General features: G+C 46.1%; 1 protein-coding gene across 2 annotated transcripts in view; it reads left to right on the plus strand.

The window, feature by feature from the left end:
• Nrp2 (neuropilin 2) overlaps positions 1 to 24,181 on the plus strand; it is a 115,502-nt gene that overhangs the window by 29,593 nt on the left and 61,728 nt on the right. For both annotated transcript variants that reach the window (XM_026394577.2, XM_026394579.2), the window contains exons 3-7: positions 5,460 to 5,641; positions 11,357 to 11,587; positions 12,600 to 12,755; positions 14,681 to 14,850; positions 16,855 to 17,010. In XM_026394577.2, coding sequence (XP_026250362.1) covers positions 5,460 to 5,641; positions 11,357 to 11,587; positions 12,600 to 12,755; positions 14,681 to 14,850; positions 16,855 to 17,010 — 895 coding nt within the window. The remainder of the gene's footprint in view (positions 1 to 5,459; positions 5,642 to 11,356; positions 11,588 to 12,599; positions 12,756 to 14,680; positions 14,851 to 16,854; positions 17,011 to 24,181) is intronic.

Here is a 24,181-nt window from a genome sequence, read left to right on the forward strand (position 1 = left end):
ATCACTTTGACAGCATTTTAATTATAGTTGATTTGTTTGCCACTAATAGTGAAAATGCTGTCAGCATGATTGGAGATGTTTCTTCCCCCACAGAATGTTATATTTCGTGTTTTTGTGTCACAAGGCAACATTTTGGTTTTCGGATACAACCAGAATAGCTCAGCAAATGTGTTTGGGCACAAGGGAGAGGGTACAACACGAACCAACCCTTCAAACCCCTTGGAAAGTGTTATCACAGCATGCATCTCCCTAAGCAACTGCAGTCCCTTATCCATTAATTCACTCAACAAACAGCTGAGTGAATTTTTTTTGTGCCAGGCACCTGGCAAGTTATAAATCGGGCAGCGAAAAGACAAAAGTCCTTGCCCCATGGTGCTTACTACGGTCCAGTGCAGGAGGCAGATCGTAAACAAATACATACGCAGGTTGGTAAGAGCTCTCCAGAGTGTGACACTAGCTGTAAGAGAAAATAAGAGGATGGCGAGATCGAGAAGATAGATATGAGTTCAAAAAGAGGGTGGTCAGGGCAGGCTTCTCTGAGGAGGTGACATTTGCACTTAGGCCTGAAGGAGGAGAAACAACCAGCCTTGGGAAAAGCTAACAAGGAGTATTACAAGCACAGGAACAGAAGGTACAAAGGCTCAGTGGACAGGAAAGAACTTGCCCTCCAAAAACATTAACATTAAATGAGTCAAGAATTTAATCTTAAATATTCAGAGTCTAGCAGTGTGAAATATTTGCCTGGCTGGCAGATTTTATGACTCAAGACCTGGGCACAGAAGGACATAGTCTTTAAAGAACCTCAGTACCCTGTCCTTGATATAGAAATCCCTTCACATACGGTTCTTCACCCACCCATAACTGTAGATTCTCATGGAGAATCATGGCCAGACATACTCATACTCCAAGAGCAGGGTCTCAGCTTGCTGAGTTTTCTAGCATGGTCTGGCTGCCTTGGGTGCCCTCTGGGAAGTCCAGATGTGGCCAGAGTTATGGACACCAAGAAGCCACTGTTCATGTTTGCCCAGTGATTAGAGGAAGAGGTGCGATTGTTGCTTTTCATCTCTCTCCTGTGGCCTCTCCAAATTAATCCCACCATCAAGATTCCCATGCCCCAAAAGTGGACTTGGGGAGAAGAAATTAAGACTCTGAAGCTGACGAAGAAAGTAGAGAAAGCTCCCTCCAGATACATGTTCCACATGTCAGAATCTGTGGGGAGAGAAGAGCCAAGGCACTTGGGGAACCATTTTAGAAAGACGAGAAGAGCAGGGAGCAGAGGTGGCTACTTTAGCTCAGGCAAAAACAAATAAATACAATAATAAGAGGTAGTGTCAAAGCTTTGAAAGGAATTTTTTCATTTGAGAGAGATTATGAATAATGAAACGCAAACACTAGTTAATATGTCTGTTAGCTGGTTGATGTTGCCTTCCAGAAAATGAGTAATATGTTGAAAGAGGAGCTGCTTTTCAAGTTCCCCCCCTTGACTGTCCTTGGGGTGAGCTCTGTGTGTACCCCGTATTCCTTCACCAAACAAACACTGGGGATTCGATGCAAGATGCAAAGCCACGTTTACTCCAAGGCCACAAACTTTCTAAGCCTCTGCCGAGTCCTTCACAAATGAACCTGACAACATTGAAATTTCTAAGGAGATTTACTCCAGCTGTAGCAAATCCCTAATAATAAAAAATTTCCCCAAATGAGTCAGTCACACGGGAGGTAAATGAGACATTCTGTATGAAGTCAGCATGTCATTTGGAATGCGCCCTTTATAGAAGAGGCACAGTCAGAAGACCACGTGGTAAGTGGGGCTGGTCCATAGGGCCATAGCAGGACACTGCGGGGAGAGCGGAGGTCTGGGCCAAATCCTAACTCCCTTAAGCAAACCTGATGGGAAAATCTAGTTTCTCTAAGAAGTTCGAGGAGGCGCTGATAATTTGCTTCACAAAAGGATTCATCAGAGGGATCCTTTAATAGGCTCTTTTATCAAAAATGCATCCCCGGGCTAGGGTTGTAGCTCAGTAGTAAAGCACTCGCCTAGCACGTGTGAGGCACTGGTTCGATCCTCAGCACCACATAAAAATAAATAAAATAAAGGTATTGTGTCCTTCTACAACTTAAAAAAAATGCATGCCCTTCACTACACATGTATGAGGATAGATAAGGATGTATTTGCTGCTAGCCACATTACAAGAAAGCATTCAGGGCAGTATATCCCTTGGGTAAATTGGGGCAAGCTTTCAGTGATGGCATTTGGGGGTAGTCCTGCCTCCTGGCTGATTCTGTTAATCCACTGAGAGGCTCCATGGGTGATTAGGCAGCCAGACACAAGCTCCCACTTCTCATAACAAGCCAGAGGGATGGTTGGGCCTCTCTTGGTCCTTCCTGGAGAAACTGGCAATGCTAAGAGTATTCAAAATCTTCTAAAAATATTTATTGAATGTGGGCCATGTCCCCAACCCTATTCTGATATCCCATGTTTCATTCATGGATGATGATGGTGGTGATGATGATGATGATGAATTTACTTTTTTCTGCCACATCTTAAGAACTTATTTTTCTCAGCTCTTGTAAAAAAAAATTTAATGGAAGCAGCTGTGTGTGTGTGTGTGTGTGTGTGTGTGTGTGGTTTTGGCTTGTTATAGAAATGCAGGCTTTATGATAAACAATTCAGATAATGCAAAAGAATAAAGTAAAGATGACCAATTATCCCACCATCCATATATCTCATCACTGTTAATATTTTAGTATATACTCTTTCAGATGTTTTCTGCATGTTTACATAAGGAAATACATGTGTATATTTAAAAAACATTCAAGATCTTTTTTGAGTGATCATGAACATTTTTCCATAAAAACAAAAACCCTGGACCTGCAGCACTATACTATAACAGCAGAATATTTCATCTCATAAATATAACAGAATTGATTCACTTACCCTGCATGGTTGGACTTTCCAACATGATACTATTTATAAACAAAGTATCTTCTCACTTTTCATATGCTTTTTTTTAAAGTACGCACAAAGATGCATCTTTGCATAATTGATTATTAGGAAAAAATTCTATCAAAGGAATTGCTGGACCAAGGGCTATGTACATATTATATTTTGTAACATTTTGCCAAAAATGCCTTCCAAAATGTTTAAACAGATTTATATCCCTGCTTATGCTGTCCCTCTACTCATTTGCTCTCTCTTAGGGCCAGCCACTTCTGCTCCAGGGCTTGATCACCTTGCCACTGAAATGGGTGTGAGAATACAATAACCACAATTTTCTTTCTTAAGCTCACACTGTGTGCCATGCAATGTAGCACTTTTTATAGATTAGAATTGGTCATTTAAATCTTACAACAACCCTAGGAGGAAGATACTAAAATCTCTATTTTACTCTTATCATCCCCCTTTCTCGGGCTCAGAAAGGTTCAGTCACTTGCCTGAGGGTACCCAGCTTAAAAAAAATAATAATAATGTAGTCAAGCTGGAAACTGAATCCAACTCTGTCCACTCCCAGGACTGAGACTTGTGCCCAGGGCCCTGCACACCCTCCTCCCAGCAAGCTCAGGGAGTAAAGGCTAATGAACACAGGTGGCAGCTCCTCAGTCTTTGTGCAGGCTGCTGGGCCCTCACAGGCTCGGTGCAGGATGACTGTTCTGCAGTGCTTATCTCAGTGTGGAAAGAGCAAGGAGGGGTTTTCCAGAAGGTCTGCTGGGAGTTCCCCTGAGCAGGCACTCTGTCTCTTCACTTCTGTGTTGGAAGTGAGAAAGCCTGTTTTCAAAGTCAGCACCATCTCCTACACTGAAATCCCAGTTCTCAACAGCTTCCCCACCCCAGGGGCCTCCTCAGCCTGCCCTTCTCCCCAGAGCTTCTGGGGAAATTGCCCTCTCCACGTCTCCAGACTCAACCCGCTTCCGCCATTCTTCTGGCTCTAAGAGCCGAGCCCTCTGGGGTCCAAGAAGGAACAACTCCTGCTCCACTCCTTATTCTTCCTTCACAGGCCTATTTATTTGGAAGTGACTGAGCCATCTGAAATATGGCTCCCGGGAGTTTCCTCCGGCTTCTCCAGCACACATCAGCCACGTCTGCAGGCAGCCAGCTCCCCCCGACCCCGTGTGTGACAGGAGCAGGGAGGCACATCCCAGGGAGGGCCGCATCTGTAGCCCCTCTTTACACACCAGGAAGAGATTTCTTCTGTGTCGCTGGAACAGGCTGATGCAAAATAAATAGAGGGAAGGAGGGAAAGGAAGATGGGTGGTTTTTTAGGAAATAATAGTTCAGTGGCCAGCAGAAGAAGGGGAGGAAGTTTTCCCCCTTAGCAGTGGTGATGAAGGGATTCACGGGAAGCCTAGAAAGGAACACAGCGCTCAGAGCGCATGCGCGGTTGAAAATGCATGTCTGGGGGCGGGGGCGGGGGCGGGGGCGGGGGCGGGGGCGGGGGCTGGGGCTCAGCAGTAGTGCACTTGCCTGGCATGTGTGAGACACTGGGCTCCATTCTCAGCACCACATGTAAATACATAAATAAAATAAAGGTCTATCAACAACTGAAAATAAATAAAAGAAAATGCATGGCGGTTAAGATAAAGTGGGACAGTATTTGTGCACCAACCCGTGAACATGGATGTCGGAGGTGTCTCCCCTACTGAGGCTGGTTTGACTCCAAAGGCTGTGGAGAGCTCATTTTAGGAGGCGACCTGTTCTGCCTGTTGCTGAGACGGATGGTTGTGTGCTCCTAGGTGCTGGGTCCCCAGGGATTCACCCCTTTAGAGAAAGTTTTTATTGTCAATATGATGCTGATCCTGTCTAAAAAAACGTGTTGTTGACTAGACACTGCTGATGGGAACCTCACAGAGTCATCTCGGGGAGGGAGGTGACCTGCAGATGAGGTGTCGTGGTTACTATCAATTAGAGACAAGAGAAGAGGAATGATCCAGGAGAAACTGAACCAGGGTGGGGTGGACACAGGAGAATATATATCTCTGAAACATCTCCAGATGGGACCCAGCCCCTCTCTTGTATTTTTTCCACTCCATCTCCATCCTGACCTTCTCAAGTGGATGTTTTTCTTCTCATTTTGTGGATGGAGACATTGATGCTCAAAGGGGTTAAGTCACTTGCAACGACCCCAGAGCAAAGAAAGACAAAGATTCAGAGATCATAATGGAAATAAAAATGGTGCTACCAAAGGAAGAAAACAATGTTTGTTTTGAGATCTTTGAGAGAATGATTCTATTGCTCTATGTGAGCAAGAGATAAGCCTCCCATCCGCGCCCTTATTCACTGTGTGGCTTTAACAAAGCAGAGCAACTTCCTGTATCTGTGCGTGCCAGGCCACACAAGCAAGCATAAGTGCCCTTTGTTGATCACTCTGAAACACCTGAATGGGGAGAGTTGGAGGGAGACTGGTCCTTCCCAGGCCCTCAGACTGAGCTCTTCTCAGGTGCCCCTTTGTGCTATCCCCGCCTAGGTATGACTTCATTGAGATTCGGGATGGGGACAGTGAGTCGGCAGACCTCCTGGGCAAGCACTGTGGGAACATCGCCCCACCCACCATCATCTCCTCTGGCTCCATGCTCTACATCAAGTTCACCTCTGACTACGCCCGGCAGGGGGCAGGCTTCTCGCTACGCTATGAGATCTTCAAAACAGGTCAGTATGGTTCCAGGAAGAGGCCAGAGGTGGGCACTTAGGAGGGGGATCCATTGTCCAGTGGTTGGAGATAGGTAAGGGGTCAAGGTTCATCCTGCTCGAGCACCATGACAGAGGCTCCCAGGTGAAAGGCCAGGTCAGGTTGACAACCAATTTGAGGCAGGAGGAGGCAGGCCAAGCACCAGCAGAGTGGGGGCTACCCAAGGAATAGAAAACACTTTTTGAAAGAATCTGATTTTTGTAGTTTTAAAATCAAACTAATCTTCATGGGAAAAAGCAAAACTTGGTTGAACTTCCTCTCAATTACTTCACGGTTTAATGTTGCCTTTACTTGGGATTACTTTGGGGCTGAAGGACATAATCTTTTCATTGTTTAGCATCTCTAAAGTTCTCACCACGAACCTCCAATTGGGGTCACACCAGAGCTTGGATTAGAATATGACTCCTAGAAATTCATCTTGGCGACCCACTTTACCACCTCTATCCAGTGATCCCCAACATCCCATATGCCAGGAAGCAGACTCCCTGAAAAGCAGTCAAAAAAGATAGCCCTTCCTTGATTCCATCAGGCTCCTCTTAGGTTACTCTTAGGCCTTAAAAATATAGGCCAGAGCTCATGTCAACCACTGGGGACAGCGGACTCCTACCCAGAGGGCGCTAACCCTAGCATCCACATGTGCACTCTCCACGTAGGGAGCCTTGGTCTCTGATGTCTCCTATGTATGGTGCTGAGTATAACCCTGCCCCTGCCTGCCCCCTACCTTAGAGGCTCCCGCTCCATCTTCAAGTGTCTGCCCTCTCCAGCAACCTAAGTTTTGCAACTCGTGCATGGAGTCCAGTTCACGAGGAAGCCGTCAGCCCTGTCATCAAGAGGCCCAAGACGGGCGCCTGTTGAGTTCAGTGTGAGGGGAACTATTCATATATATTTTCTCTTTCATTAAACAGTTCTTGAAAGGAAGTGGTAGCTGCTGAAAGCACTTTTTATATCCGCTCTGTCTAAATATTTGTCCGATTTGTCTGCCTGAGACTGTGGAATCAAATGAAGGGGTGGGGTCAGCAGAACTGTGTTGTGCTGGAGTGGGAGCCCAGGCTGTCATAGGGTTCAGGTCCCAAGACGGTCTGTCTGTCATGGGTTTTCATGCTTCTGGCCACAGGAAGGTCACAGGGACCAGTGCTCTGTGGGTCTGGGACTCAGGGATGTTGGGGGTGGGTCCCTCAACAGCTTCATCTACATCCCCTTAAGTCCTCAGCAAGATTCACATCAGTGCCACATCAGTGCCACCAGCCGCTGCTAGGAGCAGTGGATAGAGAGAAGAGAGAGAAAAAAAAAAATCAAACATAGTTTTTGCCTTTGTGTAGCAGAGGACACAGGTGTACAAAACCTCAGCATGTAGAGATGCACAGTTGTTGAATATATAGGTAAATTGAAAGGAGAACTGTAACATGAGTAAGTTCTAAGTGAAGAAATAATTAACATCCTGTGGTTATGACAGTGAGAGGAAAAATCAAGGAGCTCTCTGGAGTCTACCAGATAGCAAAGTCCCTTGTTCTAAAGCTGTCACTCAGCTCCCATGTACTGACCAGGAAAGGAAAACAACCTAAACAGGATCTTCCAAGGAGCTGGCTAAGGAAGTCAGAACAAAGATGAGCATAGCCATTAAAATCTCATCTCTGGTCTTATGCCTCCAAACTTGTATACTCCACAAGGCACAAGCTACCTTCTCCAGAAAGCCACAGCAAAAGGAAGTGTTAACTTTACCCATGATGCGAATTTTGAAAAGAGGGTATTAAAAGATAAAACCTACAAGAGGGTATCAAAATTCAGCACTGCTATTTCGATGACATACTGAAGTAGAATTGTGAAGGAGGCAGCAAACCTTATGATCTGCCTAGAAACAATAGTGCCAGTCATGGGAAGAAACGTGGCCCAGGCATAGAGCAATGAGGCACCCTGTGGGAGGCCCTGGGACAGCCTCCAGAAGAGATGCCCTGTCGACAGCCATGCTTCTAAGAATGAGGAACAAAATGAGAGCCCTGTAGCCTCCTCAGGGTCACTCACACCTGCCATAGTGCCCATCCGCAAGAACAACTCTTGGCATGAAAATCAACATGTAAATATATGCAAAGTGCAGAATTCAAAACTGAGGCTTTCAGAAAAGTTCCCATTCTTCCAGGTGCCAAGTCTTCTACCCATATTTCCAGGGTTGCAGTCTGGAGAGAAGATACACAAAGTTGACGTCATCCCCAGAACATGAAAGAAAATGGGTGGACGTGCTGAAGAAATCCAAACAAACACAGCTATGTTTGCTAGTCGGATTCATAAAAAGAAAGAAAGGGAAACTGTAAACACAGAAACGCAAATAGCCATACAGAGGGCTCTGGGTGCTTTTCTTTGAGGAGGCTGTGGGGCAGAATTACACTGAGAGACAGAAGCCCACACTGTGGGGACAGACAGGGGACATGTGGCTGGAGTGGAGGGTTCGTGTCTGTCCTATAGGGAGTATAAAAGATTCTTTATTACCAGACTCACTACCAACAAAAGAGGAGGCCAAAACAACTCACAAACTTAAAAGATCTCAAATCACCAAATCCCTAGCAGACTAGAGAAAGGAATTTTAAATAACTTAAAAAGTAACACTGGAGGTGCCGGGGTTGTGGCTCAGAGGTAGAGTGCTCGCCTAACATGCATGAGGCACTGGGGTCCATCCTCAGCACCACATAAAAAAAATAATAAACAAAGACTAAAATAAAAATATAGGAATCAGTGGAAAATGTGGAGTTGGGGAGGGGATTAGATTTGGGGGTTTTGGTTTCTGATACTCCTATGACCTAAGTTCAAAACCCTGTTTTCTTTTTTTTTTTTTTTTCTGGTGCCCAGTGGCATCTCTGGGGTCATTCACAACTAGAGGAAACCTGGAGTGATCACTACCCCACTCCTTGAGTTAAGAACCAGAATTCACCTTTTGTAGTCAAGCCAAGCTCAGCTGTGGATAAATTCATCAAGTTTTAAATATCTTCATATGTGCAGATTCTTCTTTCATTGGCAAAGTTGTAAAATTTACAGTGGAAAAACAGGGAATGGGCATATTTTATGCCAAAGTCTTTTTGTTATGAAACCATTCTCTGCAACACAAATCTCCCAGCTTCTAAGGACAGTCTTAGCATTGAGTGGACTTGAATAGTTGTTGACTAAATTTTTTTTAACTTTTTTTTCCTTCTAACACATCATAGAAAAGGAACTTGGATTGGGCTGATTTTTGCAAGACTCAATTTTGTCTCCTTTTCAGGGATGTCTTCTTGACATTGGATACTCAGCTGCCTTTCTGATGATTCAACCGTGGTGCAATTAGAGGCAAATCTATGATTTTAATAGACATGATTGATTTTTTTTTCTGCATAAAAAAGGATAAATCTCCATATAAGTCTTCCCAACCGGTTCAAAATAAGCCAGAAACCATAATACCCATTTCTAGCAATGTATCAGACATACACACTTCTTTTTTTTTCTTTTTAGTCTTAAGTACCCAAGGTTGAAAAAAATTCCTGAATGCAGGATCTCAGAACCAGGAATCATTTAGAATCTCACATTCTCCAGGCCTATCTTGAACTCTCTAGATGTGCATTGTGGAAGCACTTGTAGTCTCCCACTGGTGACAGGACAAAGAACATTCCACCATAAATTCCCCAACCCCAGGGTGGGGTGAAGAGTCCCCCTGCCTTCTAGGGAAATGACAATGGAGCAAACTCAAGGAGGACAATCAGGATAGCTTTTCTAACTCTCAAGCAAATTGTGAATGGAGAGGTACTTTCCACACTGTCATGTGTGAGGCTCCCCAAGTGGCCCACGTGACGAAGGCTACATAGCTGCCATAAACCCTAACCTCTTCAAAATTCCTCTTGGCCCCCTGAAGACCTGCCAATTTGGCTTGGCTCCACCAAATTGCATCATCCTGGGCCAGGAAGGAGACCCTTAGGAATTGGAGTTAAACAAAGCTGCAGGGAGGCCATCCCAGATCGTCCTCTAGGCCTGGCTGCCCACTCTCAGCCCTGGGCCTGCCCTACCTTGAGCATGCCTCTGAATGATGGAGTACAGAGCATCTGAGATGTGGCATCATGAAGGTTAGCTCTTGCCTCCTGTGTCCCCAGTTCCCATGCTACTCAGGCCTACCATGGAGCACTGAGCACCAGGAGAAGGGAGTCGGTAATGGACAGTTAGGTGGGGGAGATTGGAATTTCCTGTCTGCTCTGACCTAAAGAAAGTCATAAGGACCCCTCCCCCACTAGTTGCATGGCACCTTTTCCAAGTTAGGCATTTGCAGCTTTCCAGAAAGCCATCATCAATAAAGAGGTGCCTGCTACAGGAGCTGTAGATAAAGACATCGCCGCAGGCTAAGATCAGCGTATTGACATCACATAGTTATATTTCGGTGTGATCCCCAGAGGACACTTCCTGCCAGTAAACACCTGGTTTATTGAGTATTTCTCTGTGTGTTTTTTTTTTTTCCTTCATGCTTAGAGTGTCTATTATCCTCCTCATAAATCCTACTTCCTTTTCTGATTTTAAAATCCAAATGTGTTGTATGAAATCCATTTTAATTTTCCAGCATTCATATCCATAGTAACTGGTACCAGTTCTTGCTCTGTGTCTCTCCGTGGATCCATGGTCCAAGTCTCTGTGCTCCCAGGCTCCATCCATGGTTCTGCCCTGGCAGACGGTGGCTGGTGAAAACACAACCAGGGCTGTTTAAATATGACTCCACCTAGAGGCATTGGGAGATGCAGTCACTGTAATCTTCTTAAGGGCTCCTGCTGCCCTGGGAGCTTGCAACCGCCTGCGAATGTGTGCCGCATGTAATCAGGATGCCTCCCTGCGTCCCCAGAAAGCAGACACAAGCGTGGAGGAGAGAAACAAGGCCATCCCCACCACAAAGGAACCAGAAGCCTTCCAAATGTCAATACACTGCTGCATTTTTCCAAACTTGCTGCTGGAGCGGCCTTTAACATCCCCAACACCCCGCTGTGATCCACCAGCTAAAAACGTCGATTGTTAATTGTCTGACCACTACAGAGCAGCTCGTTTTAATATAGTCATGACATGAATGAGACCCAGGCTCCCCTTTGCCCCTCCCCTGAGGCACCTTGGATCTTGGAGGGAGAAGGGGCACTTAGTTGGCTGTGGTACAATAGGGGCTAGTGTTGAGGTCAGCAATAAATAAGGGGTGACATTGTTTTCCCTGCTGGCAACCAGCAAGCCTTCCTTAAGGATTGAAATAACTTACATTTCTGGAGTGAGCAGCTGAGTAATTGAGAAAGAAGACTCTGTTCCTCCTTTCAAGAGAATCCCTCTCCCTCTCTCTCTCTCTCTCTCTCTCTCTCTCTCTCTCTCTCTCTCTCTCTCTCACACACACACACACACACACACACACACACACACACACACACTTCTCTCCCCAAACCCTCAACTGCTGCTCTTGCTCTAATATATAGAGCAAGTTGGCTGCGTCTCCCTAGTTTCTGTCCTACAGAGGCTCTGGCTCCAGGCCTTGAAATGTGGATGGATAGAGTATGTTTCTCCAAGGGCTATTTGAGTAGGAAGAAAAACCTCACCTCGTGAGTAGGTGAATTGGGGTCCAAACATTTAAATAACTCATGTGACAGAGGCAGCAAAGAAAGCCTTCTTCTTCTTAATGCTCCAAATTATCTTTTGACACCCAGGCTCTGAAGATTGTTCAAAAAACTTCACCAGCCCTAATGGGACCATCGAATCTCCTGGCTTTCCTGAGAAGTACCCACACAACTTGGACTGCACCTTTACCATCCTGGCCAAACCCAAGATGGAGATCATCCTGCAGTTCCTGACCTTTGACCTGGAGCATGACCCTCTGCAGGTGGGAGAGGGAGACTGCAAGTATGACTGGCTGGACATCTGGGATGGCATTCCCCACGGTGAGTGACATCACTGCCACAGGGCACTACTCTGTCACTGGGTCTTTGCCTCTGGATTGTTCTAGTAATGATAAAAGGAGAAAACAAAGACTTCAGGGCTCCTTCGAGTTCTTTGTGACCCATTTCTTGGCTTCCCCTTCACCAAGGATGGTTTTAATAAAATTACAGACAGGTGGTCTACTTTCTCTGGAGGTGTAGACATTTTCTTTGAAAGAGGGGAGGAGGTTGAGTGAGTACTTGGGAGAGGATGGCAAAACCTAGAGGTGAGATCATTTTCCACACCTAGTTGTCAGGATAGGAAGTGACTCAACAGCCAAACCCTGGGACCAAATAGAACTCTGGATCCAGACTGACTGTGCTTGTATCCTGCTTCTGTGCAACCTTGGCACATTTCTTCACCTATCTGTGTTTTAGCTATGTAAGTTAGCTGCTGTCGTCATCGTTATTACTACTATAACTTTATTATTACTAAATAATCGTAGATGTTGGAAAGGTGCATCACTCAAAGCCAAGAGGAACCTGTCTGCCTCAAGTGAAGGCCAACATAGATCTTGGATAGAGTCAGTACTTTTGTAATTATTCTAAGTATTTTTCATTATAAGAAGGCAGACTTGATGACTAAGCAAGAGCAATTTTAATTCTTGGGAAAAGCATAAAATCTAGTTGGGAAGCTACTTGGGTTGGAGTCTCTGCTCTATTTCCCAGCAGTGTGAACAAGGAATCGCTACATGACCTCTGAAACTCAATTTCTCCTTCTGCAGAGCAGGCATTGTAATGATGCCTTTCTGGCCCATCTCTGGGGCTGTGGGAACAGAATGAAGCCATCTCACTGAAAGTCCTTTTTAGCATGTAGGAAAACTATTAGGCATTGCTCTTAAAACACCTCTTTGGTTCTTATGCTGAGGGATACAAAGTGATGGTGGATGAAATGGCATGTGGCAGTGGGAAGGGGAATGTGTGGGAAATCAAGTTTGATTTTCTCATCTGATCTCTTTTTGTCTTGTGTGTCCAGTTGGCCCCCTGATTGGCAAGTACTGTGGGACCAAAACACCTTCCGAACTCCGCTCATCAACAGGGATCTTATCCCTGACCTTTCACACGGACATGGCGGTGGCCAAGGATGGCTTCTCTGCACGATACTACCTGGTTCACCAGGAGCCACCAGAGAGTGAGTTGGACAGTTGAGAACTTCTGTGTGTCCTTGCATCAGGGCTATAAGGGGGGACAAGTGAAGGAACTGACCTCTGAGAGAGAAGGAAATAGGAACTCTGCAGGATTTTCTGTGGCATCCGAGTTCAAGGAATGGGAACCACATCCCCATGTCAGGCAGATGCATGAGCAAAGAGCCAACGTCAAAGCTGGGTGCCACGGTGCACACCTGTAATCCCAGCAGTTCAGGAGGCTGAGGCTGGAGGATCACAAGTTCAAAGCCAGCCTCAGCAAAAATGAGGTGCTAAGCAACTCAGTGAGACCCTGTCTCTAAATAAAATACAAAATAGGGCTGGAGATGTGGCTCAGGGGTCTAATGCTCCTGAGTTCAATCCCCAGTACCACTCCCCCCTCAAAAAGAGCCAATGTCCATCTGGGTGCCAGTTTCTTTAAAGAAAAAAAAAATGTGCTTACCAAGAATTAGTTACTATTAGGGAAAGTTGTAGGACCCTCTCAAGCCTCAGTTCCCCCATCTGAGTGAAAAGGATTGCTAGGATAATCTACATAGGGTCTAACATTTTTGAGTCTGGAACCATTTTCTTTCCACCCAAAGCCTCGAGGCCATTGTCACCAAACTGAGCTATTTTAAACCTCTTTTTGCATATATGTTTTTTCACCACTAAACATCTCTGTCCCTGAGAAGATATTCCCTGGCTAGATGACAAAACTGCTTGAACTTGCACTTCACACTTCCAAGAAATATAGTTTTTAGAGCTTGTGCTATATGCCAGGCACTGCGCAAAGCATTGGAAACCATTGCTCTAACCCAGGTCTCCTGGGATTGGCTGGACCCCTCCCCCGCAACTTGGATTCCAACAAGGAGTGTCCAGGCCATCAGCATCCAGCCCTGGCTCCATCTTCAAATCAGCTGTTCTTGGCCATGTGCTTCAGCGTGTGGCCATTTCCACTTAGAAAACCACACAATCTCTTTAAGGAAGAAAGAAGCGCTTTAAGGATGATGAGAGCTACCACCGTGTGGACAGCTCACCACCTATGCAGCCGGGGACACTGTAGTCTGGCCTGCAGAAAAGTCACTGGGTTGGGCTCTGGCTTTTTTGCTTTTGTTCTTTCATCAAAGAGTTTGTAAAGACTTCAGGACCAAGAAACAGTATGGCCAATTATAACAGGTCCTGCAAATGGCTAGTCCAGCCACAGAGCTAAAGAACAGGCTTGATACCTGAAAATGATTTCTTGTGCTTATCAAATATATGCATACACAAATATTGGTTGGTGTCCAAAGCATCCAGGGGAAGGACAACAATGTAATTGATGGCACAAGGCCAGAGAAAGTGACTCTTGGGTCTATTTGCCCCGATAGGTGGTACCTGGAATGTAGTGTGACATGCATATGCTCCTGGAGCAGGGTCCCACAGACCCATATTTATGTGCTTTGCAAAATCTGTCTGTAAACCAGAACTCATGAGAGAGTTGGGTGAGAGAGAAAGATGCAAAAGTGCCTCCTGGGTGTTTATTAATAAAGCAGGCTTCCCACGATGGATTGGCCCACCCAAATTGCCAGAAGTCTATCTCACATTTACCTGGATCGCAATATTGGTGCATCTGGCATCTGAGACCATCTGTAGCCCGCAGCAGTAACTGTTCTTCTGTTTTAGAGTATATTTTTAATTTGTATGATGATTCTTATTTATCCATACCCTAATTTCTTTTAGGTCCAATTTAGTTTCTTTCAGACCCAGAGGGTCTGTGAAGCTCTGTGTCTTGGTGTAGTTGTTTTTAAAATGGGAGTTTTTAATTAGAGTCTTTAAGTTGATCCTTTATCAAAACCTGCAACAACTTGTCCCTAGAAAGGAGCAGTGTATTGGGCCCCCCAGGGCTTTGAGCTTGGGATGCTTAACTCTGATCTTGACCATCTCCACTCCCCAGACTTTCAGTGCAATGTTCCTCTGGGAATGGAGTCTGGCCGGATTGCTAATGAACAGATCAGTGCCTCGTCCACCTACTCTGATGGGAGGTGGACCCCTCAACAAAGCCGACTCCATGGTGATGACAATGGCTGGACCCCCAACTTGGATTCCAACAAGGAGTATCTCCAGGTACTTACTCAGATACCAGTGGACATACAACGTGTGTTTGTCTTGGTAGGGCAGTGGGGTGGCCCCTCGGCTACAGTGAGCAAAGGACATGAAAAAAATACAGCCTACTTGATAACAACATTCATCCGTTCCTCCAAACCAGGCACAGAAAGCACGGCAGGCACTATGCTATGTGCTGGGATAAATTGATAAGTAAAAAGGACCCTGCCCTTGCTCTTGTGGAGATTAATGGGCCTGGGAGAAGTTGTTTGACCAGTTTGCTGATTGCCCTGTGGGGTTTGCAGTATCCAATGAGCATTCTAGAAATGGTTCCAGGTCTTCCTCATTCTTGGCACAATGGGTATCAGAGACTGGGGTGGGGGGTGGGCACTTCCCTAAGGGCAGGTTTGTTGGGTGCTGACTGAATATGACAACTTCTCCTGATCTTTGCTGTTTGGCAGGAACCCTGCCAGGAAGGTTTTACACATAGCTATCAGAAGAACACATGGGGAAATGTCACGATGGGGAAGGAAATTCAAGTTGCCCAGATGCTCTGCAGCGTCTTTTCAGACTATTGTTTGCTTTCTTTCTGAACAAGTCTTGCAGCTCATGTTGAGTGATCCTCCCGCTCTGCAGACTGGTCCAGTTCTTATCCCCTGGGAAGAAGTAAACAGGGGAAGAGCAAGCTGCTAGTTCTATACCAGAGCAGTGTCTGCTTTTATGACATACACAGACAGCCTTGTGACCCACTGACAAGCCTGTCCTAACTCTGATGCGACACGGTGACCTCTGCTCTAAGAAGGACACTGCAGAGCAGACAGCAGGAAAGGGAGAAAGACCACTTGGAAACTCCAGGGAGCCCACAGAGGTTCTGACAGCACAACCCAAAAGCCATTTGTCACTGTCTCTCCTTTCTTCCTCTCCAAAAATCCTTTCATCTTGCAAAGCTTCTAGAAAGTTTCCCTTTGTAATTGGCAGTATTCCTGCCCATTGATTGTACTCCTTATTTTTGGTCCTTATTCACATACTTCTCTTATTGCTCTCCACCTGTTATTCATACACATGGACAGCACCACATACTTCCTTTGAAGGTTTCATAATGCCGTGCACATATTAAGAAGCCAGTGATGCTTGTGGAATTTTTACCAGTGTGCACAAGCTACATTTTGATCACATGGAGACTGCCACTAAGAAAGAACATGGCTAGCGAAGAAAGAACATCTAGCAATTTCCAAATAGGTTTGGCCTCGTGAGAGCAGAGGAACCTCCAAATGTTTACCATCCTCTTTGTAGAGCAAAAGGTCAGGTCTTGGTGCATAAGCCTAATTGCTTGGGCAGACTCTGCCTGCCCTTTGACCTTTTGGTGACCTGAGCAACTAAGGACACAATGGAGCAAAGGAGCATGGGGAGGAGAGACAGCTATGAGCTGTGACTTTTGCAACCAGGGTATTTTGCAGTCCAAGAAAATTGGATTGAATTGGACTGGACTGGAGTAGAGTGGATTTAGCCATTCATTTCTTTTTATGTTTTGTTTTTTTTAGTTGTAGATGGACACAATGCCTTTATTTTTTTTTAAATTTATTTTTATGTGGTGCTGACGATTGAACCTAGTGCCTCATACATGTTAGGCAAGTGCTCTACCGCTGAGCCACAACTGCAGCCTCTCATTTCTTCTTTAAAATAGCATCTGCTTTCACAGTCCAAGGCAGACCATAGTTAAATAAGGAGGGGATTATAATTCTAGATGTTCAATGGATAGGAGAAACTAAATACCATCCATTCAGACATGCAAAAAAAAAAAAAAAAGGAAAGAGAAGAAAAAAAATCAAGCTACATTTTCAAAGTGTCAAGTAAGTTGGGTTTAATTATGTAGTGGAAATTGATACTAATTACAAAATCTGTCTTGTGAATCATGCAGCCAGCTTGTGAGTCAAGTATAATATCTGTGTCCTTTGCAGAAAAAATCCAGGTGCTACCCCCTGTTGTGAGTTGTGGGCCCCCTGACTCTTCTTCCTTTCTTCCCAGGTGGACCTGCGCTTTCTAACGGTGCTCACGGCCATTGCAACACAGGGAGCAATTTCCAGGGAAACCCAGAATGGCTACTATGTCAAATCCTACAAGCTGGAGGTCAGCACTAATGGGGAAGACTGGATGGTATACCGGCACGGCAAAAACCACAAGGTAAATCCAGTTTCCTACCTTGAGGGCTCGCTGGAAGGGTGCAGGAGGGATGGGGCAAGAGGAGCTTCGAGTTGATCCCACACAGGGAGGCGGCCTTGTTTAGTGGAGCTCAAATAATTGATGGAGACAAGGAACACGCTGGCCCTGAAAAATCTTCTTTCTTATGCTAAAGTGATTGGAAAACACCATTTCTCCGACAGCCTGGCTGCTGTTGCATCTTGCACAGCAGAGAGAGAGAGAGAGAAAGCGAGAGCTCTTGCAGAGTGTACTCTGACTGCAAATGAAGGAGAAAATGCATTCCCCAGCCAGGTCTCCCCACACAGGATTCATTGAGCATTTATGGCCCGAGTCCCTTCCACATGCTGGGTTAACAATCACAAAACCACACGAAACTGCAGTTCAGGAGTTACTGAGGTCTGGAAATGAAAGGGCACAAATCCTGAGAGGGGATCACAATGTCCCAGAGAAGAAAGAGGACAATAAATAATGAGGAGAAATACAGTTTGTCAGGAATGGGATCTGAACTGGCCATCATGCTTCGCAGTGAGGTGTTGAATCCTCCCGGCTGGTGCCTTCAGTGGACATGTGGTCCCTGGGGGCCGTGTGGGGCTTTTGTTGTCCACAGGGATGAGAGTGTTTCCTGAGACACGTGACATTCTGGGTCTGCAGCTGGCGATGTGTAGTCATACAGCACACTTGGCATATGGAGGGCTTATTGGAAATAGTGGTATGTCACCTGGGTGGGGACAGGGAGTATGTGACGGGAGAACAGGCTGCTGACCTGCAGACCATGGCTGACTCTCAGGTCAGCAAGTCAAGTGCCATGTCCTGAAATACCCAGAGGCTGCTCATCCTATCCGGGAAGGTAATCCAGAGACAGGGAGGGGGTACTGCTCTTTAGTACTACAGTTCCACCAGGCCTTGGTCTGATGGGATGTGGATTATCAAAATAAAGCACTATGGCCAAAGAGCTTTTCCAGAAGGGACTCTCCTCAGCCCTGTCATTGTCCCAAGGAAGTTTGCTGTACAAACTGCTGGTACAAGTGAAAGCTTGTACCCAGAAAACCCTGAACATTATATAATGTCGGCAGTGCCACTTGGGAAATGCAAGTTTTTAAAGGAGTAGATTTAAAAAAAAAATTAAAATCGCCATAGTAACATGGCACTATTCACGGGAAAATCTGTTTCTAGATATACCCAGGTATCACTCACACACATGTGCATACACTCCCCATTGCCCCAGTAAGGAAGGTGAGGTACTTAGCGATGAAAAGACATTCCCACTGTGACCTGTGGGCAGGTCTGGTTTCCAGCTGACTTGGCTTCAGGAGGAGTTACCACACAACAGTTGGGAATGGCAAGCTAAATCGGCATTGGGTGCTGGGAGCTCTGGGCTGAGTCCACATACTGAGTCCACCCACTCCTTTTCCACTCATGCCCTCTCTCTCTTCATCTGCCTTTTCAATAAGAAACATGGAACTCAGAAGCTCAGCTAGCAAGCAAGGGCCAGCAGCTGGGTAGGGGTGGGTCCTGGGGGAGAAGAATGGGCTCACCTGACTGTCTCCCTGTCCAGGCTCAATGACTAAGCAGCCCTGGCCAGAGGGATACTGTAGCATAAGCTGATTTTAAAAGCACACAGATGGACTGGGATGCTATTTAAAACACCATTTGTAGGAAATCTTCTTTTGGAAATACCTTAGCACTGCACATTTTGATAGAATGCTGTCCTCCCTGGCTTTATCCCTGGTACTCATTCTGCAGGGAAAGATATTCCTGAGAATTGAATTTAGCTTTCTGCTCTTCAGAATCATCCTCCTCAACTTTCATATTGAATGCATTCTCTTTTGCCTGCTCTGCCCACTCTTGGCTAAATTTCTCTCCCCAGGAGCCAACAAGAAGCAGGGTTTTTGTTTTTGTTTTAGAGAATCGGTCTTGCCCAAATAAAGGGAGCTGGGACAGAGGAAAAGCCCTTTCTCTCCCCATTAGAAATCCATCCTCCTGGTACTCAGGCAGGAAAATGGAAAGCTGGCCAAGTAGGCATTGCCCTGCTCCCCAAGCTCCCCCCCCGCACTACTCGTGTGGTAGGCAGCCAGCAGGCCTTCCCCATCCTACCCTGCAAGGGTGTTCTCTGCTGCCCCTTCATTAGTGGGTGTCCCCCAGATATCTGTGTTTAATGTGCAGATTCTGTACCGCTCGTGGTGTGTCCGTGTGGCTCTCCAGCCTGTTGGGGTTGAAATAGTTGAGTAAACTGTGCCAAATAGATTTGTCAAGTCTGCCACAGTTTGATTTGATGCCATGAGGGGGGAGGCGGGGTGAGGAGGGGACCTGGGGGCAGTGTGGGGAGGTTTCCTCCACGCTGGTACTACCACTGAGTTTCTCTTTGTGGCCTCTAAATGCTGGGCACATTGCCAAGCTAACTGGTGCTAAGTGGTGGGCTTGAAAGTGAAATTCAGACAGCAGGACCTAAGGAAAAAGCAGAGCAGGGAGGAAGGCAGCAGGCTGCTCAGCTCTGGGGTGAAGGAAACTGTTGGCAATTGCCTTCCCAGCACACAGATAGGGAAGAGGGGATTGGGACGTTTGGGGCAGAAATTTGGAAACTAGATTTTTAATTCCCTGGTCACTGTCAACACCAATGCAGCATATCAAAGACCAGGGAATTGGGAAATCAGAGAAAAACAAGATTAGCGAGCACTCAAGGTGACAGGGGATGACCGTGCTATTTCCTTGCAAAATATGATTTGCAATTTGGACCCAAGCTGGGCAAGGCAAGGTCTGAGCCTACAGGGGAATGACTTTCTTCTTGCTGCTAGGTAGTGAGGAAGACTAAGGAATTCTTTTCCAGCATCCCCTACCAGTGAGCAGGCTCCTCTTGGTTTCTCTCTATCCAATAGGTATTCTTGAAGTTGCCAATGAGCGAGTCAACTTGTTTTTGGGTGACTATGAGCATCCTCCTGGCAAAACACAGCTTGGTTATGCAGGCCACATGCACAGCACATTCCTAAATCTTTATCCAGTTCCACATGGAACCTATGATTTTCACATAGGGCGGGCCCTCCTTATGCATATTTATGGTGTAACCACAAGGCGGAGAGCTCAGCCGCCTGATGGAACCCATATCCAACCCACGTGCTCCCTTAGATTATACAAATTGCTTCACATACGTTTCTTGAGAAACCACAGCAGAAACTACTGCTTTGGGTTTTACCAACTATATGACTAACATCCCAGACGCAGACAGTGTAGTCAATCTAGTAATGGAAGTTTGTGTGTATGTATGTGATTATAGTCACAGTAAAATACCGAGAGGGGCACAGGGAGAATAACAGCAGAGCTCAAAGGCATGAGGCCTTGGTCAAGGTCCTGCCCTCCTCTGAGATTCCCACCCCCATGACTCTGCATCGGAGGGTGAATCTGTGCCTGAGGAGTGGAGCCATAATTGGTGTCAGAACAATGGGACAGAGGTCACTGCCCTTACATGTCTAAGCAAAAGCCCTTGTCTTCAATTTTCTCTTATTTTGGTAGATGTGAGCCTCTCCCTTGTTGACATAGTTCTGGTTACTTTGCTCTTAGTCATGGTGTTGCTGGTCTAGTCTCACCTATTTGAAAGTTGGGGACAAAAGAGAAATTCTGTAACACACTGATGACCAGATTGGGGACAGAAGGATGAAGACAGGGATAAGGTAAAGGTGAGGGCCTCCAGTGTTCAGAATTACCCCCATGATAAAGTGGCAGGAATGCATTAAGCACATCATATTGACATAACAACCTCCAAGAGGCTCAGGCATCCTTCGGGCACTGACTTATTTGCTTCCAAATTTCACAGCGTTCCACCTATTGAATTGAAGCTCTCAGAGACTGAGACTCGCCCTAGAGACAGGGGAATCATGGAGTTCCCCTGAAAGGCTTTAATTTGCAGACAGGTGATCTCTCTGCCCAGGCCTTGCTTCACATCTTGTACCTGGAGGGGAATTGGCTTCCTAGCTGTTCAGTCTAAGGGCTGAGAGGCGTGCCTGTTCCTGGAGAGATGGGGTTTTGTGGAGGTCTGAAGGAAAGTCATGATTGCACAGCCTGACTTAGAACACAAGGCTCAGCATTTTGGAGTTTGGGCTCCATCGCAGAATCAGGAGAATGGAGAGTTGAAATCAAGTTGCTTTTTGTTTGATTTGGCCACATCCCACCAAAACAAATAATCACCCCAACTTCAAACATTCTCTGTCCAATATTTATTTTCTAAATGACAACAAATCATTTTTTTTTTTAAATCAGAGACTTGGAAGGAGAGAGTAGTATCAGAAGACCAGACCCCCAATTCAGTTGGCGAAGAGTTAGAAGCACATGGCGTCTATTTTCAGATCTTCTCAGATAATGCACTGTGTGACCTTGGAGATCTCTCTTCCCAGGTCCATGCCTCAGTGTTTCCATCCACTCAAATGGAATGGTGCCACAGACACGGTTGGCAGGGCACCTGGAGATCTGTAGATGGGAGGCTACCTACAGATAGAGTCAATGTATTAGACCCACACAGCTCTTCCGGAGCAGAAGCAAGTTGTCAATTTAAAAAGCAACAGGGCCCCATGGGATATTTATCTGCCTCTTTTAAAATCACAGGCCTGGAAGGGACCATGATAAGTCATCCAGACCTCTCCCTGCATCTAATGGTCCTGCACTTGAGCTGCCCCAGATAAATGTCATCCCTCCTAGCCTCATTCTTTTGGTAGGGATGTAATTTTCCTCCAATTAATAATTTGAGGGTTTGTTTGTTTATACCTCCTGGTGGATGCCTGACTTGCTCTTAGTCCTGTGATAATCACTTTGTGGTATAAAGATGAGGACAATGTCCCAAACCACGAGGTAGTAAAGAACATGAACCTTTAGAAGTCAGGGTGGGGCTGCTTCGTCTACACTATGGTTATGTGTGCTCTGAAGAGGGGCGATGTCCTTTCCAAGTTCAAGTCCCTCAGTTTATCTGCCCCCCCTCCATTATAACTGAGATGAATCCAGTGCCCTAGGTAATTAAATTTGTCCGTGATCCATTTGCCACTGGATGAGCTCAGACCTTTAGCCTCTGCACTTATGAAGCTCAAGGGAAAATTTCATTATACATGCGCTCGAACCTTTTCTCTATCAGGCTCCCGTGGCTGGCTGCACCCAAGTCCCGTGGGTGCTGAACTGTCTCCAGGAGCTGAGGCCAGCATCCCTGGCGCTGACAGTCGTGATGCTGAATTCCCCATGCACCCAGGCCGAGATTGTACACAGGGGCTGCTGGGAAAGAACTCACAAAGGGGATGTGCAGGGGGGCTGGGATTTTGCTTGGACTGAGAACATGCTTTCCTTGATCAACCCCTGAGAAGCACTGGAGTAAGAGCCTCATCTAGTCCATTGTCACATTCTTTGCTGTCACCATTCTCTTCTGGGTGGTTTGCTGAGACTCCACCTGGGAAGAAACTTAATGGTGGCCAAGACATTCCACAACTTCATTCCCTGTGATGGTGGCTCCCTGTGCCCACTCGGGAGTTAGAGTCACCTTCTTAGAAAATAAATCTCCCAATATCAATGTCAGGAGCTTTTCAGGTATGGAGGATCCATCCCACCCAGCTAGAATGTCTGTGTTTCTCCATCTCTCCTGGATGACGTTGGTCATTCCCTGCCAGCTCACTCATCATTTGACAGGGCTCTCTTCCCCAGCCCATCTCTTCGCCAGCCCCAGTCCCTGAGCTGCTCTTCTCTCCTGTCCTCCCTGATGTTTCCCTGTCTCAAATCCTGAAACCCTAATCCTGTTAGTAGGCTGTGTTCCAGGGCTCAGCGTCTCCATGGGGGTAACATAATCCTGCATTAAATCTAGCGGTCCCACAAGGCACACACAGATGGGGATGCGTGCATCCCACCCACCTCCACCCACCCCCAGGAAGAAACCGCCCCACTCCTCTGTCTCCTCTGTCACAGCAGGAAAACTGCCTGATGACAAAAACAGCCCTAAAGTAAATGGAGAGGAGAACGGAGGTCATCGTAGTCATAAATGAGCATTTGGTTGTTAGGGAGCATCTTTGCCCTGCCCCCATCCCGACCCTCCCGTAGACTAACTCATATATATACATCATGTATACACACACACACACACACACACACACACACACCTTCTGATTCTGTGTCTGGCTGAATTCCCATATCCACTAGAATGAAGGCAGCTTTAAAAAAATTTTTTTTTATAGTCTTTAAGGGGGAGTTTTCAGAGAGAAATGTCAAGACCATGATTTACAAACAGGGCCGAGTGGGAGAGCCCATTACCTTAACATCATTTTTCCCCAGTGCAATGGCCCCCTACTCCCACCTTGCCTGTTAGGTGCAACAAATTAATTAAATAGGATGGCATTCATTGATTAACGATTTATTTTTATGTGTAGACCCATGGCTGGTTTTAGAGGAAATTTGAGGGAGGGTGGGGGAGGGGAGGACAGGCTCTGGGTCTTGGCATCGGGATGAGTTGGAGCAATTGTTTCTGAGACTCATGTTTAGAACATGACAGTGGTTTCCCCAGTCTCTGCCCACCGTTCCCTCCACCCTTCTTTTCTGCCTGCTTTGTTCTCTCCTCCTCCTTGAATGTCTGTGCCAAGTAGATTGAAAAGGAGAACTTTGGATGTAATGAAACATTTATTAGTGGAGAGAAATATTTATTTTTTTTAAATGCAGAAGAACATCTCATGCACAATTTCTACCTCAGGGCTCCTGCACTGTGTTGTCTTTGAAAAATTTTCTTGCTTTCTTTGCAGTCCCTGGGGCTGGAGGAATTCAGATATTTACAGCAAGATTGAGGTGAACAGTAGATAACACCGTAGTAGTAGTAGTGAAGGGACAAGGCATGTGCACATGGAATTCCAAAACCCAACTCAGATTGAATGCAGGAGACGTAAGGAGGGACTGCATCTGTCCACTGAAGGCGCCACTTCATTTAGGAAGGTTAAATAGGCAGGTTAATGCCGGAGTCTTCATGGGGCCTCTGCTCCAAGGAGCTCAGAGAATTTGCCAGAATCTTCTCATTGGCCTCTGAGGCAAGATTGATGACATGTAGCATCTTTACTTTGCAGGGTACCTGGATGCTAATAGCAAAGATGAAGAGTATATAGGAAAGGGAATTAGGTGAGGCAGAAAAGCCCCCTGCCTAGAACCTCAGGAG

The sequence above is a fragment of the Urocitellus parryii genome, chromosome 1, assembly GCF_045843805.1.
Source record: "Urocitellus parryii isolate mUroPar1 chromosome 1, mUroPar1.hap1, whole genome shotgun sequence".
Lineage (NCBI taxonomy): Eukaryota > Metazoa > Chordata > Mammalia > Rodentia > Sciuridae > Urocitellus > Urocitellus parryii.